This window comes from Melanerpes formicivorus, unplaced genomic scaffold (assembly GCF_026170545.1).
Source record: "Melanerpes formicivorus ecotype bairdi unplaced genomic scaffold, bMelFor1.0.p_v2 SCAF_1, whole genome shotgun sequence".
Lineage (NCBI taxonomy): Eukaryota > Metazoa > Chordata > Aves > Piciformes > Picidae > Melanerpes > Melanerpes formicivorus.
Window position 1 is genome coordinate 23,798,035 of NW_027142353.1, and position 17,635 is coordinate 23,815,669.

The 17,635-nt window shown below is 38.0% G+C and overlaps 1 protein-coding gene across 8 annotated transcripts in view; it reads left to right on the forward strand.

The window, feature by feature from the left end:
* Positions 1–17,635, forward strand: part of ATP11A (ATPase phospholipid transporting 11A) — a 133,384-nt gene that overhangs the window by 64,661 nt on the left and 51,088 nt on the right. For all 8 annotated transcript variants that reach the window (XR_010987176.1, XM_068136766.1, XM_068136789.1 and 5 more), the window contains exons 2-4: positions 1,226–1,348; positions 11,731–11,820; positions 12,943–13,023. Coding sequence is in view for 7 of the 8 variants with exons in the window: in XM_068136766.1 (XP_067992867.1) it covers positions 1,226–1,348; positions 11,731–11,820; positions 12,943–13,023 (294 nt within the window). In the remaining variant the exon portion in view is untranslated. The remainder of the gene's footprint in view (positions 1–1,225; positions 1,349–11,730; positions 11,821–12,942; positions 13,024–17,635) is intronic.

Consider the following 17,635-nt stretch of genomic DNA (forward strand, 5'->3'; position numbering starts at 1 on the left):
AATGGGCCCAGAAAAATTGACAGCAACATTAGCCTAGAAGAGGCAGATATCGTGTCTGTGGGATTAAACTTCCTTGTGTTGTGTATAACTGCATGACTACATCCAGCTGCTTTGGGGAGTGATGCTTTGTCTGGGTCAACTATTAAACTGTTCCTGATACTTGCCTGATGTTAGTTTGCTAAAAAGCAGTCTGACAGTAAACTATTAGATTCAGACAGCCAAGCATCGTACTTTTGGGATGTATTTAATGTACTAAATAGATGCAGAAGGTGCAGAAAAGAAGCTTCTTTCTAATATGCACAATGAATGTATGTGTAAATGTATCATTGCTGCATAAACCAGAGTTTTTCAGCTATTACTCCAAACTTGACCTAATGGTGTTGAAAGAGTTGCTGCCAGAGCGTCTCTGTGTGGGACAAAGTATTAGCAATTTATTCTGTAGCTGATATTTGTTTTTTCTTTTTTCATGTGGTAGATGAGAATTAATGAAACTATCAACTCAGGGATGAGCACTTTGTAATCAAAGTCCTTAACAAAAGACATACTTCTAAAAGAAAATCAAATAAATTGGTTTTATGTGGATACCTGTATCCAATGATATGCACTTCTTGAAGTATAGAGCTTCTGATTTTGGACAAGACCAGAGTGTTGTGTGGGGGATGTTTTTTTCTTGTTGTTGTTGTTGTTTTGTTTTGTTTTCCCCTAGATACAGCTTTTATTAAAGAGCAAGGGATATGAATTGATAAGATGAGGTCCTTTCCTGTTCTTTCATGGTTTGGGAAACTTGAGAATAGAGGGTTTTACTTTGCTACAAATAAAATACCAAGTTATGGCTGGCTAGTCTGAAAAATGAGGTATGCTTGTCATTTAACTCCCACTGATTTTTATCAGTGATAAAATGAATAGTAACCATGTAAACACTAAATATCAAATTTGACAGAGACTCTTAAGTAATTTTTTTCCCCTAGTTACAAAAACTAAGGAGTCAGAATAGTAATTTTCATGGGTTCTCTTTTATTGCCTTAAGGTAGGGCAGAGTTTTGGCTGTTGACTCTAGATTTATATGTTTTTGTGGTCTTGAGATTATGTGGAAAAGTGAGGGTCACCAACCCATATCTAAGTATGTGTTCATGATCAGATGCATTACTAGTTAATTCAGTGTGTGATTTATCTTACTGTAGTAATACTGAGTGAACTGTGACACAATTGCTTTTTTCCTCCATAGTGTGCCGGAGAAGAGAATTGGGTGGACAGTCGGACTATTTATGTTGGGCATCGTGAACCACCTCCAGGCACCGAAGCATACATTCCACAGAGATTTCCAGATAACCGAATAGTCTCATCAAAGGTAGCAGCATTTTCTTTCATTCATTAACATGCGTCAGCTTCAATTATTCTTTATGTATTCATCTTTTTCCTCCCAAGATATTTTAACTATATTTCTTATGTATTTCTCCTTTACCATGACTGGCAAAGGGAAAATGAAGGTATCGCAAGTTTCTTCCACAGAAACTAATGTTGAAATTACCTTTTACATGACCAGGAATAGAATGACTTCTTCAACATTTACCCTAGTACATAGAATGACACTGTGCTTTTCCGCAAAGGAGTGAGAGCGCAATTTTCATTTGGGTCAACCCTGGAGTAAAGAAAATCTTCCCAAGGAAAGACCACATCCCTTGTAGTCTAAGGCAATGCCTCACATATTAGAAATAGTATGATCAATGTTAGCAATCAACAGTTGAATCTGGTCTCCACAATAATAGTGCCATTCCCTTCAAAACCTCATATGGACAAATGAAAATAATTCTTAAACTCTTAGTATTGTGATACATTTGTGCCCTTCAGAAACCTTCCAGTTGCCCCTTCCTGTAAGCATCATCTGCGGACAGTTGGGTTGTTGGTACTTCCCACCCAGCCTGCTTTTAGCTAGAGGTTTGTACTGCAATGGCATGGAAAACTGAGTATTTCCAGCTTATTGTATGGGTAACAGCCCAAGAACTTAGAGGCTTTAGTATACTTAGGCTTCCATCTCCACATGCCACACTTTCAACCACTTGTGAAATAATTACTTCAGTAGCATTGTCAGCTGAGTACTGAGTGTACCATCGTGGATCTGAACACTTGCCGTCCATTTGATATAATGGCAAGGCTGCAATAAACCCCACACTTTTCTCAAACTGTCTCATTTCTTATGTGAAATTTTGTACTTTACTACCTTCCTTCACTGCTGTTTTTACTGCTTTCTTTCTACACTTCATTCAAAGACAGTATAATAAACAGTATAGCATGTGGGCATCTTTATGTAGATAGAATGTTCAAAAGGTAATGTGATAAAACCAGATGGAATAGAATCAGTCCAGTGAGAAATCCTATGCCATACACATTAATTTATATTCCCTTCTGGATTATTGAAGAGTAATTTATGGAAAGAATTTTTTTTTTTCACTTCTGTGACAATTATGTTTAGTTTTTTCATCTTGTACATCTCATCTGGGAAAAATGTAAATAAAACCATTGGAGTTACTGCTGATGCTTTTTGAAATAAAAACATCCCACTCATGTCTGCAAGATATTTGACATCTGTTTTGTGATGGGGAGCTTAGTGGAAGTTTCAAGTTGTTGTGCTTCGCAGAGTAAGATTTTTAAGTGTGCCTTAAACCTGGATTGAGCTGAGGATACCTGCTAGCAGTTTGTATATAGGTATGTTTTCAGTTAGTTGAAAGAGACTTCTTTGTTTTTATTTGGATATAAAAGATGTTCAGTTAAATGTTTTAAATGTTAAACTCGAGTTGTGAGCTGTATCTGTCTGTAAGTATTTTTACATAAATGAAAATTTTATGTATACAGTGTTTCTCAAGTTTTCTGTTTATTGATTAAACTTTTCACTTTAAGTCATCATCTTAAGTCATCTTTATGAAAGTAAATACAGTGGAGATGTTTCAGGAGGGAACGGAGTTCATATAAAGGCTTTGTAATATTGAACGCTTCCGTAGACTGCTGTGAGTTCAGTATTAATGACAGCTGTCTTTGAGATCTTTCTATGCTTCCTTAGCAGTACTGTCACTTTCAAGTAAACTATTATTCACATGCTCCAGCCCAGGTAAAGCACCATCATGACTTGACTTGCATTTATTCTGGTTCTATAAGCTAGCTAGCCAGTAGCCTTTCACTCTGTCCTTGTCACTAGCTCCCTTTTGGATGCTTTGGAAGGGCCACCTTGCACATCTCAGGAAACACAGACCTAAGCTTCCTGAAAAATGGTGTACCAAATTAAGATGGGAAATCCATAGTTCTTAGAGTAAAATAAAAATAACGTGTCCAAGCACACTGTATAATGTTACCTCAGCCATGAAGGATATTTAACCTTGTGTTTCATCAGTAAAACTGACAGTAAGTTTTAGCTGTGATTTTATGGGTCTTTAATGCTTATGTAAGAAAGTATATGATTGCTCTTCAAGGGTGAGGGACTCTGAACTTGCAAGCACATTTTACCAAATTAAAATGAACTGAATTTCTAGAAAAGGTAGTTTCAAATCATGAGGAAGCCTCATGAATTAGACTATACCTGTGTGTTGTGGTACTAACAAATACCCTCTCATAAAGCCCTGAAAAAATACGACAGCTAGAAATAACAAGGAAAATCTCATGTTCTTATTTGCTTCTGAGGGTAAACTTTACTGTGCATCACCAAAGATTCCATGGTGTTGGCAAGATGATAATTTGATTCTGGTACAGAGGGATATTTCTTGTATATTGTAGTGTCACTGTGAAATGTGCTTAATGCTCTGTCTGCCTAATGGCATGTTCCTGGTAATGAAAAATATCTAGACAGACCTTGGCCAGACAAAAATGCTCCTTGGATTTGATGTGTTAATTCAATAATGATTTTTAACAATGCATTACAAAAAGGCTGCGTTGAAGTAACAAAAGGCAAAAATTTATGTTGTTTGGATTGGTCATGTAGTTTGCTTATGTTCTGAAGGTACACCTTTGTAAGGTGTATGCTTGTGTTGACCTTACTTTTAGCTGCTTCAGCTGCTTAGGGTGTTAGCTGTTGCGTACCCTTGATTGAATTTATCATGGCAGTGTTGCAGCATGGCAAAATATCAGCTAGTGGAAAATCCTGATGTTTCAAAGAAGTAGTAATTGAATTGGCAGGGAGTTTGCTGCCTTTTCTTCTTTAAATATTGTTCACATTTTGAAATTATTTTCTGATCAGTAGAATTACAATGCCAAAAGGAAAGTGAGTTAAGCCATGCAGCAGTAGCACTTTCAGAACATGGTGGGAAAGAACTTTTCCCCCTTCTTCTGAAACAGTGTAACAAAAGCTTTCAGTTGTGATGTTATTGTGTTAGGTTTTGTGGTTTTGTTGCTTGGTTTTGTTTGTGTTGGGTTTTTGTTTATTTCTTTGCTTCTAAGGCTAAATTACAAAATAACTTCCCTAAGATCCAAGCTTTTTATGCTGGGAGTATCCCAATCAGTATGCTAAACAGATTATTCTTACCTGCGTAGTAGTATGTGGGTGTACTTGACTGGCTAAGAATTTCCAGACGCTCATCTGGCAGAGCATGTTGTCAACAGCACTAGATGCCTAGGGAAGAATGCAAAAAGAAATAAGCATGGAGTGATACTTTCCCCAAATACTCTCTTAGTATTTGCTGGTTTGTGTCTTAGCCACTTGAGAGTCAAAAGTGATGATTTTTGTATTCAATAATTCTCCCATGGATTTCTCCTTTGACTTTTTTGAATACTTTCTGGGACCATGTAAATTTTCTGAATGTATATCTAAGGCACAGTTAAACTGTAGAAATATTTGCCAAAAGAAACAGTTGTCATTTTGAAACTTGTACTTGCAAATTTCAGTTCATGTTCCAAGTCCTTGAATCTGAGAACAGCTATTACCCCCTGTTTATCTTCTTGTTTCTGTTAGTGGTCTTCTTCCACATGGTTCTCCAGGCTGAATAACCTCAGTCTGTTCAATAATTGCTGGTGTGGAAGCTATTTTTAACTTTTCCAAAGCCAGATACAGAGTTTCTAAAGATAGAGAAATGCACCAAGCATTGAATGTATAAAACAATGGATTTCTACATGGCATAATGATGGTTTTATTTCTTTAAGAAATTGTAAATAATTTCTAATATTCAAATTACATTTTCTGATGTTGATATGATATTGTTACAGAACTGTTATACTTCAAGGGTCTTACTCATTTTCAGAAAAGTAGGGATTTATATCTCCTATTCCAGCTGAATCAGTCAACTGAAGACTAATCTGATGCGTGGTTTTTCTCTTGAACAAAGGGGAAATTTGTATAGAAAACAAAATCTTTTTTGAATCAACAATATGAAGTGTGTTTAATTATAGCTGCTTACTGCTTTTGACAGACCCTAAAGAATGAACCACAGGGAAAAACTAAAATATTCAGGGATTCCAGGATAGCAGTAACCTCTCAAGAGATGAGAAACTTGTCAGTGTGACAGACACAGCTGTCAGTGTCAGAAAACCCAGGATCATTCTGCAGGAGGACCAATTATTTTCCTTGCATACCACTCATAGAGAAAGCTAGGTTAGAGAGACTTTTTTCATTCTGTGGGTAATCAGTACATATGATTTTGTCTTGATGATCCTGTCTAGCTGCAAACATTAACTTAGATTCATAAAGAGAATTTTTAGAGCTAAAAAGCCATTTGTTCCTGGACCACTAACATAACTGGAATCAGTAATACCTAAGCTCCCAGATGATGATACTGAAGAGTAGTGGGATATGACTCCAAAGTGAAATGCAGGATTGAATCTACAGTGAATGTGGAACTGTTACTTGAATTTTCCCTAAAGAGATTTCAAACTCATTTGCAATATGACTTCTACCATAGCTGCATTTTTTGTTCTTTCTATGAAGAAGCAGTAAGGTGAGCTTAGATGGGAAAACGGTGCTGTTATGGACTCCTGGTTTGAAATGCTGTACCAGAACTGTTATCGGTTTTGTGGGTCATTATGTTTCTTCCATAAATAATACTGTGTTCTGTTGTCTGTGTGTTTCCTTGAGATTTATCATCAAATGCTGATTCAAACATTGGTTTGTATGAAAATGGCCTGAAACGATAATGTTGCGTGTGGAGAAGCCCTAGAAATTGCAAAGGAAACCCTAGCTAGCTGCAGTGCTAATCTGATTGTGAATCATCTCAGTCACAGTGACTAATAGTTAAAAAAAGTTAAGCAATTCTGACATGTTTCAATGGATGTTGTTGAAGCATTCTGTTCTTCCAGCAGAAATTTATGCTTTTGTGCTGTATCTTTTCCCTGCAGCACTCGCTCTTAGTGGCATTATAAAAAACACAAAAATGGAGTGGGCTCTGATTTCTCATTTTATTGCCATATTTAAAAGAAATGTTAATACTGAAGCTTAAGGAAGTATTAAAATGCCCTCACCAAGATGAGCCACTTAGAATCCAGAAGGAGACGCAAGTTGTCCTACTCCTTTCCAATGTGATGCTTCATAACTGGAAGGATTTCTCTATCCTCTCACGGGTCATGACATAGCAGTTTAGAGATGAGAAGTTCAAACAGCCTCAAGCAATAGCATTTGAAAGTCAAAAAAGCATCCAAAGCCCAGCAGTGGCAGGCATGGTCATGTTTATGAAGCTGATAAATATGTATATGTAGCAAGCCATGTGGGGGCAGTGAGGATGAGTAGACACAAATGTTTATGGGACAGGTACTAATGCATGAGAAGCTGTGTGTACCTCTTAGTGTGGACTTGCAACGTGCTCTAAAAACAGTTGTAACACAGAGATCCCAGCTTGTGCCCAGGTAATCCACTCACATCCACACTGGCTGAAGCAGAAAGTCAGATCTGATGCTGCCAGTGTTAGTCAATTTGCTCAGCCATGCCAAGGAGGGGCAGGAGTTGTTAGTGATGGAGAGTAAATGGGCTAGATAGTCTCTGTCTGGTGCCAGCCAAGGGACAGCAATACCTGTGATGGGATGGGAATTCATGAGCATGCAATTCTCCTTCCAGGCATGATAATAGCTTTCTTCTGTGGACATATGCCAATGCCTAGAGAGAGCAAAGAGCTGCTAGGTCTTGATGGTTCTGACTGAGATGGGATTTCTAGGGCGAAAGCTCTTTGCATCGACCCCTGCATTCCCAGGAGAAGCCATTTACCCTTTCACTGCTTCAGCCCAGGATTCACAGATATCTTCTGTTTTCTGCTGGTACTGCCTCAAACAGCTTTAAAGTCACATTAGTATGGAGACTGCATACAGTGAGGGAGAAGCAAAAGAGGAAGAAAAGAAAGCTAGTTCAAACTCCCCACCAGGTGGGACAGGTTGCTCACTCACACCCTTTCACACTTTCTTCTGTTTTCCTCATGTTCTTGGTGACTTCTGTCTTCACTTAGTCATCCTTGCTGTAAGTTGATTTAAAAAAAAAAAAAAATAAAAAAATTTTCATTTGTATTTAGATTATCTTCCAGATGTTAGGGGATGTCTTTTTCAGAGTTGTTCCTGGAGGTATAGCTACTGTTAGCTGATGGATTTGCTGAACAATAACTATGAAAGATAAAGTTCTTTATTTGCAGTTGAAATTCTGTTTTACCAAGGACTGTTATTAGGGAACTATACGACAAAATATGCATGCTTGTTCATTTAAACTTACCATCTGAACTGATTTCCCCAAATTAGTTTCTTTTTTGCACTCTCTGAGTGTGCAGCTGGCACATGCAAAAGCCCTTTCATGCTACAAAATTTAGTGATCTATGTGTTGTAAACCATCCCATATCATGTGGCGTGGAGAAATGAATCTCTTCCCTCACTGGAGTGGTAAATGGTGTGCAGGTGACATGCATGTTAGTACTTTCATTAAAATACAGTTAACTCTGTATCTCTAAATGCCCTCCAAACTGTCCTAAATGTTGTAAAGTTCTTCTCAAAATTTCATGCATATTACTATTCCAGTCATATATAAGCACAGAAGTCTGAAGTTTTCCATTGATGAAGTTAGACTTGAAACTGATTTAATAAATTGAAGAACACAGACCAGTTCTGCTACAAGCTTACAAGCTTCATATGTGTTTATAAGCAAGTTACTCCAGATAGACAAACCACACACTCACCTCAGTTCTTAGGATTTTAGGTAATTGTTCCTTTTTTCTTTTTACACATGCTTTACTGTAGTTTTCTTAGCAGTTAGAGTTCAACAAACTGTGTTTCAGTAGAGTAACTATTTTGTAAGTAGAGCTAATTTAAAAGAAATTGCTAAGCTTTTGAACCTAGTTTGTTCAAGGAGAATATATATGGAGTATCTGTAATACCTTGCTTTAATAGCACAATAATATATAAGGATTTATTATATATGTTACATGCACGTGTATACGTACGGTTCAGTTTCTAAGCTGGTAACTTTATATCATCTTTTGGTAATTGATCAGAGTTTTTCTGTTCTTCAGGGAAGAACAGATATTGTTATCCTCAAAAAGGATTCTGTTTTGTAGAAGGGATGAGAATCAGCATAACAAGATGTCTACAAACCACATCTAGCAGTGTAGTAGGTATTTTTGTTGGAATGGTTTTGAGCATTTACAAGAAACAGCTGAAAAGGTTGAGGGAAAGGAGTGAAATGAGAGCAGAGATGGTGACTACTGTAAGAAACTGAGATGTTGACATAATTCAGCAGTGTAATGTGAAGTGCTTTTTTTCTTACACTTTCAGGCTTTGAAGTCAAGTGATTACTTATTTTCTTAAGTAAGAGGAGATTTTATCTGCCTTTTAGGACAGAAAGAGAAGCTTGAAACATTTTGGCGTACAGGTATCAAATGAAAAGGTCAAAATGTAGTGCTTAGAAGAATGAAACTGTGAAGAACACTTAGTGGGTTTTTTTGGGTGTTTTGTTTTTTTGGTTTTGGGGTTGGTTTTTTTTTTTTTTGGTTCATGAGATTGGCTCTAACAAGTGTTGGAGCTGGAAGCAACACAGCATTACCAAAGAGTATGCAAGAACTGGTGAGATGGAGAGATGGAACAGGGGCATGAACAGGAGTACCACAGAGATGTGTATGAGTAGTCCAAGCATGTGATTATAGAAACACACCAACACTGCAGGTGCTATTATATTGTAAATTGAAAGAAAATCTACTTCGGTGATGCTTTTTTGCATTGAGTCAGACTGATTTTACAGTCCTTTACATCACAGTGCTTCAAATGCATCTCTTCACACTATATGTTCATCTCTAGAATAAACATGTAACTCAGTATACTAATAGCTGATGTAGTACACATCCTGTACGCAGAAGGCATATCTGTGCTCTGGTCTTCAAGTCTTTTATAGTGATTGGAAAAGATACATTATGCTTTCCCCAATGTAAGGTTTAATTGTGCAACTATTGGATATCCTTGTTTTCAAGTGAGTTATAGTGAAAAATGAATGTTAAATACCCACAAACTGCTTTTCAAGGTTTTCAAAGACTAGGACTAGAAATTGTTTGGATAAAAGAGATGGCATTAACTCTCTGGACACAGATAAATCTCTTGCATTCAGTATCTTAACTTGCAGTGTCTTTTCTTCAATTTTTTTTCTGTTCCTGCTTAAGTAGAGCAGAGAAACTGCCTTAAATACAGTCATGAGATAAATCTTGTTCTGAGTGACTGCCACTCTATTATTTCTCCTGGGAGTAATTATGTTGGTTAAACATTAGTCATCAATTTGTAGATACTGCTCTGAGCTACTGATGGCTGGGGAAGGTCTGTCTAGACATTTTAGTAATCTGTCTTTCTTCCCCACCTCCTTCAAAAATTATTACTTTTCCTTTGATGTATATCCAGAGATGTACTTTGTATGTCTGAAACCCAGTGTAATAAAGTGCTAAAAGTCTGTCAGGCTGATGGAAAATAAAGTTGTAAGGATTGAAAATAAAGTCTTAAGGAATTCTCTGTGTTAAAAAAGCAGCCATTTTAAGTTAACACTGCTCAGACCATAAAGAAAAAAAGAAATTAAAAATTATCTGCTTCCAGGTTATTTACATTTATTCAGGTAAGAGAGTTGTTGACCAAAGGTGGAACTGCAGGAATGACCACTGCATGCAGTGAACTGGGGTTGGGATGTGATGAGGGTAAAGATAAACATTCAGCCTTTTAATAGGTTGCTTTAACTATTTTACTCAACATCCTCAATGAGGTGTTTTAAGTATCTAATCTGACAACAGTATGCTGTTGCCATACATTTAGTCATCCCTTTAGGAGATTTTAATGGGAAGTTGCTGTTGAAGAGATTGCGGTTTTTTTTTGATGGATTGTCATTCAAAGAGCTTGTATAAATCCACTTTAGCAATCAAAAAAGCCTTTAACATGGAAAAAAACCCACTTTTTTTCTGTCAAAACAGCCAAAAATGTTTACAAAAGTGTTTCACTGAAACTTCTATTAATTTTTCCTTTTTATCAGACAGAGATTCACTAAAGCCTGAGGTTAGAAAACAGGTGATGTCCCTGATAATTATTGTCATTACTGTCAGTATCATTTGTATTGTTATATAGCAGAACAGCAGCTTTGAATGATTTGGACTGTTGTGCAAGGGAAAGTAATCGAGTTTAACCAGTTCTGTTTTGAAATACCAAGATAAGTAGCTAAGTAGTGGGCAGTGCAAGCAACATTCCATTATGATGAAAAGTATTCTGATTGCAGGATGAGAGCACTTGACTTTCCAGCTGTTGCACATATGCCTGCTTGAGTTTTGGTTTGCTCACAGGTGATTTAATATTGAGAGAGTTCTTAAACAGGATGAGTGTTTATTTAGGACATATTCAGAGTAGGTACTGATTTTTAGCACAATAGAAAAAGAACATTTTGTTCCAAAACCTTGCACCTACACAGGCTTTAACCTCTAACAAGTGAAAAAATACGTAAGGATTTAATGTACAACTGAGGCATGCTTCTTGGGGATCTTTTGTATCTGCAAATGTAATAGAGGTATTTTCCTTCTAGAGTTCTGGCTGTCTTTGCTTTCCAATCCAACTTCAGAAGACCTTCTGCTGATGGCGTAATTTGCCAGTGCAATCTGCCAGGAAGAGACAAGGCGCATTTGTAGCAGAGCAAATTAAGAGAAACTTCCTAGCTCATCTCCTTTGAAATAGAAGTTACATTGGAGTTGTCATTTTATTGTGTGTCAAGTGATAATTTAGATAAGATGATGCAATGTTTTCTGAAGTCATTTTTCACACCTTTTCACACAGCTTCAGATGACATTTTTAGCTGATTTGGCAAGCAGTCCTTGCACTTCTTAGTTACAGAATGAGTCAGTTACAGAATGGTCAAACCTGCTGTAGGGCAGGGAGAAGGACTAGATGATGCGAGATCCTTTTTCTCTCATTTTTATATGATTCATTTTTTCCTTTGAAATGTTAATGTTTTCTGTTTGTACTTCGATATGCTATTTTGCACTGATGTAGTTTGAAAAGTGGGTTTGTGTCCGAGCAAAGGAGCAGAAGATGGACTGACAGTTCTTATTTAGTCTGCTTGCTATGACTGCGCAGTTAACTTTCAAAGTGCCACCTACCTCCTCAAGCCATGCATACAAAGTAGAATTAATTAAAATTATGAAACAAAGTAACAAAAATACTACTGCTTGTTGTTTAGTCTTGAATTGTAAATCACAAATACATTCATTCTTTAGAACATGGAATGCAAGTAATATTTCTGTCACAAGCATTCATACCCTGTGCATTTGTTTTTTTTTCCAGTACACATTTTGGAACTTCGTACCAAAAAACTTGTTTGAACAATTCAGAAGAATAGCTAACTTCTATTTTCTCATCATTTTCCTTGTTCAGGTAAGCCGTGCACGCTTCAATAAATTTCTAGACTTTTCCAAAAGAAAAACAAACCCCAAAGGTTTTAAAAAAGGTATAAAAAAACACTGGTTTTGGTGACTGAAGAAGTAAATTGTTGAGCCTGGACAGCTTTTTTTCATTGATGTGACAAAAGGGGTTTTTTATTTCGTTTCCTAGTTGTAAATGTGAACCTATGCTAAAGAGAAATTTACTCTATCACTGGTTTGATGGCAAGATGCCTCTTGAGAAAATTGCAAAGAACTAGTATAATTTTATTTTATTTTATTTTTGCAACAAGCATTCTGATTAGTAAAGCCATTATTATAAATTATTGATTATAAATTTCTGTTAGTTTGATAAATATTATATTTATATAGGAGAGTGATGCAATGGCAGAGATTTTCCAACTCCACCAATGTTAAAGCCTGTACAGAAACCAAAGTAAAAACACCTATACAATGCTTACTTTAGGTGGTACATAAATACTTGGTTTTGTGATAGGGAGTTTGCTGCTTTCTAGGTGTCTGTTTTCTTTTCTGAAATTTTCAAAGTCAATTAAATATGTAAAACAATAAAAATATTACTAAATTAGGTGAAAGCTGTATAACTTTGCTCACTAGGTTGCATAGAAAGAAAAGCTATGCGAATTTCCAGGACAGTTTAGATTTTCTTCTTGTTTGACCTCCCTCTCTGGATTTTCTACGTCTGTTTATAATTGCAGAACCCACAGTTCAGTATTTCAGGATTTCCTCTTTTGGTGCATAAGAACTGTGTACAATTCATTAAGCCAGTGCCATGCTAATTTATAACGCTACTTAATAATTTTTCTGCAATGCTGAAGCTTTCCAGTACTTAAACTCTTGCAGTCTTGCAGGGTTTAGCACCTTAACATCTGAATGCTAAAGTGTTCTAAACAGAGTATTACTGCATATAGTTATCTTTCAAATTTTGCTGGCATGGTATATTTTCTTAAAATTGTATTAAAGTATTGTCATTTAATTAAGGTCCTGTAGCCTTCCGTAACATATTGGTGAAATGACTACTTGAAATGTCTTGCTTGAAAAGCTGATTCCATAGGCTCACAAAAATATAACCAGAGAACACTTGTTCTTTTTGTTGCAGTTAATTATTGATACACCAACTAGTCCAGTTACAAGTGGACTTCCACTTTTATTTGTCATCACTGTAACAGCTATTAAACAGGTGAGTAATTTAGTGAGAAAAAGTGCAACTAGAGAAAATATGATAATTTGTACTGCATTTCAAATTTCCCTGTCTTTTTTTGTGCAAGACATCAAGAGTAGTTACAGTGAGTTTTGACAGAGTATATTTTTGCTTCTGTAGTGTGGTGGGTAGTGTGGCTAAATTTTAGGCTATGCCTTTAAAACTGCCACATGTAGTTAGTGAGTTGCTGTACGATGATGTCCCACTAAATGCACACTGCATTGGGTTAGGAACTGGCTGGAGGGCCGAGCCCAGAGAGTAGTGGTGAATGGTGCCACATCTAGCTGGCGGCCAGTCACTAGTGGTGTGCCCCAAGGATCAGTGCTGGGCCCTGTGCTCTTTAACATCTTTATTGATGATCTGGATGAGGGCATTGAGTCCATCATCAGTAAATTTGCTGACAACACCAAGCTGGGGGCAAGAGTTGATCTGCTGGAGGGTAGAGAGGCTCTGCAGAGGGACCTCGACAGGCTGGACAGATGGGCAGAGTCCAACGGCATGAGATTGAACACATCCAAGTGCCGGGTTCTGCACATTGGCCACAACCATGCAGTGCTACAGGCTGGGGTCATAGTGGCTGGAGAGCAGCCAGGTGGAGAGGAACCTGGGGGTACTGGTCGATGGTAGGCTGAACATGAGCCTGCAGTGTGCCCAGGCGGCCAAGAGGGCCAATGGCATCCTGGCCTGCATCAGGAGCAGTGTGGCCAGCAGGAGCAGGGAGGTCATTCTGCCCCTGTACACTGCGCTGGTTAGGCCACACCTCGAGTCCTGTGTCCAGTTCTGGGCCCCTCAGTTTAGGAAGGATGTTGACTTGCTGGAACGTGTCCAGAGAAGGGCAACAAAGTTGGTGAGGGGTTTGGAACACAAGCCCTATGAGGAGAGACTGAGGGAGCTGAGGTTGCTTAGCCTGGAGAAGAGGAGACTCAGAGGTGACCTTATCGCTCTCTACAACTACCTGAGGGGAAGTTGTAGACAGGCAGATGTTGGTCTCTTCTCCCAGGCAGCCAGTACCAGAACAAGAGGACACAGTCTCAGGCTGCACCAGGGGAGGTTCAGGTTGGATGTTAGGAAGAAGTTCTATACAGAGAGAGTGAGTGCCCATTGGAATGGGCTGCCTGGGGAGGTGGTGGAGTCACTGTTATTGGAGGTGTTCAGGAGGAGACTTGATGGGGTGCTTGGTGCCATGGGTTAGTTGATTGGGTGGGTTGGATTGGTTGAAGGGTTGGATTGGTTGAAAGGTTGGACGCGATGCTCTTGAAGGTCTCTTCCAACCTGGTTTATTCTATATTCTAATTCAGTGGAAGCTTCTAAATTTGTATAATTTTGATGGCCTTGTGTTGCAAGAAATTATTTACACTCTTGTGTTAGCTCAGCATGCTTTGACTTTTGTCTGTTTCTGAATGGCAGTCTACATTCTAGTATGTTTTGGGTTTTTTCCACAATGACTGAAAATTAGTTTAGTAAGAACTATGAAAACTTCACTTTTACCCTTGCGGTCGTCTTAGCCTTTACAGTATGAACAGATTGTAAAAATTATTTTGGTTCAAGTCAATGGTACATGCCAATGATCATCTACAGCTCGTAGTGATAGCTGTAGTACTCTCTCATTTTTAATGTGAAAATTAATCCATGAAATGGGAGTATTTCAGAAATCGGGTTTTGCTTCATCATAGAGTATAAAAGATTTTACAAGAACTTGTTCTCTTGAAGTAGAATGGCGTAATATGAGTAAGGAATTGTGCACACTTAGGAAAATACTAAGGTATTTTTTCACCTGCCTCCCTCATGGTGTAAGTGGCTCAGCTAGCATGAGCACTTAAATGTAGATGGGATCTTACTGAAATTAGTGGGATCACAGATTAATATAGAATGTTTAAATTCATGTGGAGATATTTTGATTTGCTTGTTATCATAGCATCTGATATTACAAATTTGATCTGGGTCAGGAATAAGCTTGTGATTGCTCTTCTGTTGATTTAACCAGAGCTGAACTTGTTGACTGTGAATTTCTGGCCAGCTGCAGGGTGACAAAGTACCTTATCTGGCACAAACCTTTCAAGTGAAACATTAATTCATCAAAAACATTGCTAAATTTGAACTAGAAAGTGAGTTTATTAAGTGATACTTTGCATTTAGTGCATACAACACTGTTCTGCATTTGCTGTACAGTATCACAGTATCACCAAGGTTGGAAGAGACCAGAGTCACAGAATAGGTTTTAAAAATCTGTGCTCCTAAGTAGTTACAAATTATGGTCTTCTCAAGGATTCAGTTGTTTGACTTTATGCCTTTAGTGCAATTTAATGATAATTGCTCCTGCAGGACAGCTATTAGGGTAGAACTGAGTAGCACAGAGATCCCTTTCATGGTTCAATTGTCTCTGTGTCCAGATGCCAGCTATTTCTTCCCTTTGTTTTAGTGAGTGGGCTGTGAACGTGAAATGAAAATCAATACAAAAAACTTCATGTTCAGCATCTTTTCCTGGTCACTTTTCATGGTTGTAAGAGCACTCTTATGTCCTTTGGTGAAGGGAAAAACCAGAACTCTCCATGAGGCAGTTGAACATCAAGAAAGTTTCTAAGGCAGACTGCTTACTTCAGCTCAAAACTTTTTGGGAAAATGTCTGTATTTCTTATGTACCCACGATGGACTATGATGATTAAAACAGTGATTGATGGAAGTGAAGATGTGGTGGATTGACCATCAGCCAAACACCTACCCAGCCTCTCACTTACTCCCCTCTCTTGCAGGATGGGGAGAAAATAGAGGGAAGGTTTAAAGACTCATGTGTCATGTTAGTGACACCTTGATAGATAAAGCAACAGCTACACAAACAAGCCAAGTAAAGGAAGAAATTAATTTACTACTTCCCATCAAAATGCAGATGTTCAGCCATTTCCTGGAAGGCAGGGCCTGAGCTCACATTATGCTTGCTGAGGAGGATCTATCACCACAAATCACCCCCTTCTGCCTGCTTGGCATTGAGCGTTTCTGCTGAGCACTGTCATACTGTATGGAGTATCTCCTGGATCAGTTTGGGTCTGCTGCCCACATAAGTGTGCTCTTTCAGCCTCTTACCCGTGACCAGACTACAGGTCTCTCTTTTTCCTTCCCCTCTCCTCCCCCACTTCTCTTTTGTTAATGCTGGGCCACCACTGTTCAGCAGTAGGCAAAACACTAGAGGGTAGCCAAGCCAAGCAGTATGTGGACTGCTGTGTGGTGGTGAGAGTAAATTCAGTTCTCCCTCCCCCACAAAGACAGAAACCACAGCTAACTCAGTCGGAGGAGCAAAAATGAATTAAAGCTATATTTACAAGCAGGTTGAAATGCAAATCTATATATACACAATCTACAGTATTTACAATATATACAGAAATATACAGCAAAGAAAGTAATACAGTTCAGAACTCCCTCCTCCAGCCAGAGGAGGGTTCCCTGCCCCATACCCCCTCTTTCCCCCCACCTCCCTTTTTTCCCAAAAGGGTTAGAGAAAAGGTGATTATTAAAGAGGAAATTCTTGTTAGGCTCAAAAGCGCATGCAAGGATTAGTTTTCTTATCTCAAGGTTAACAGGTCCTGCCACTGTTGCTCAGACAGGCTGAAGAGACAGAACAGACTGGAACTGAACTGAGACTGAAACTGAACTAAAACTTGAAGTTGCATTTTACCTATCTACCAATGAAATTAGTTTAGAATATCTGAATGTTTTCAAAACATTCAGTCACATGCTGTGAAGTTAACCCCATCTCAGTGAGACCTATAACAAAGGGTTGTTGTTTTTTTTTAATAGATATCTGATCACTTTTAGAGTCTTTACACTAAATGCAGCCTTTTCTTTCATGAATTTTCAAAGAAGCTATCACAGTATCACTAAGGTTGGAAGAGACCTCGAGGATCATCGAGTCCAACCTATCAACACAGACGCCATGACTAGACTATGGCACCAAGTGCCACGTCCAATCTCCTCTTGAACACAACATCATTTGGACAACAGCATTTCCATTTCTTTATAAAGTTAATGTATATGCACAATGGAGTATATCGTATAGTAGAATTGAGCTCTTGCTGCTGGACAAAAGTTGTGATCTATGATAGCTTATGTTTAAGGTGTGTCTTTTCCACTCTCAAATGTTATGCTTTAGAATCTTCGTATGGTTCAATAGTGGTGTACCAAAGCCTGGATTATTAAATGCTTTGCCTAGTTCTGCAGATTCTGTCTCTTTGAGTCATTCTCCCCACATCTGGTATAGATTTTGGGACCTGCTCAAGTTGCTGTTCCAGTCCCTGAAAGTATATTGCCGTAAAGTTACGAAGACTGTGAATTCCCAGATTACCCAAGTTAGTGATGCTACAGCATTCTGCACTTTTTGTCAAGTGACTTAGATGAAAAATGCTATGGAACACAAGTGCTTTTTTCTATCTCTTAACCATTGGTGTCATTTCAGTCCAAATCTTCATCCCACAGCAGGCCTTTTGGAATTAAAGTTGCTGATTGCCCATACTTTACTTTGTGTAAAACAAATTTGTAGAATAATTGAACAGTCAAAATAGGTTACTCTGCAAGGTCTCTTGAAAGAAAATTCTTCATGGCT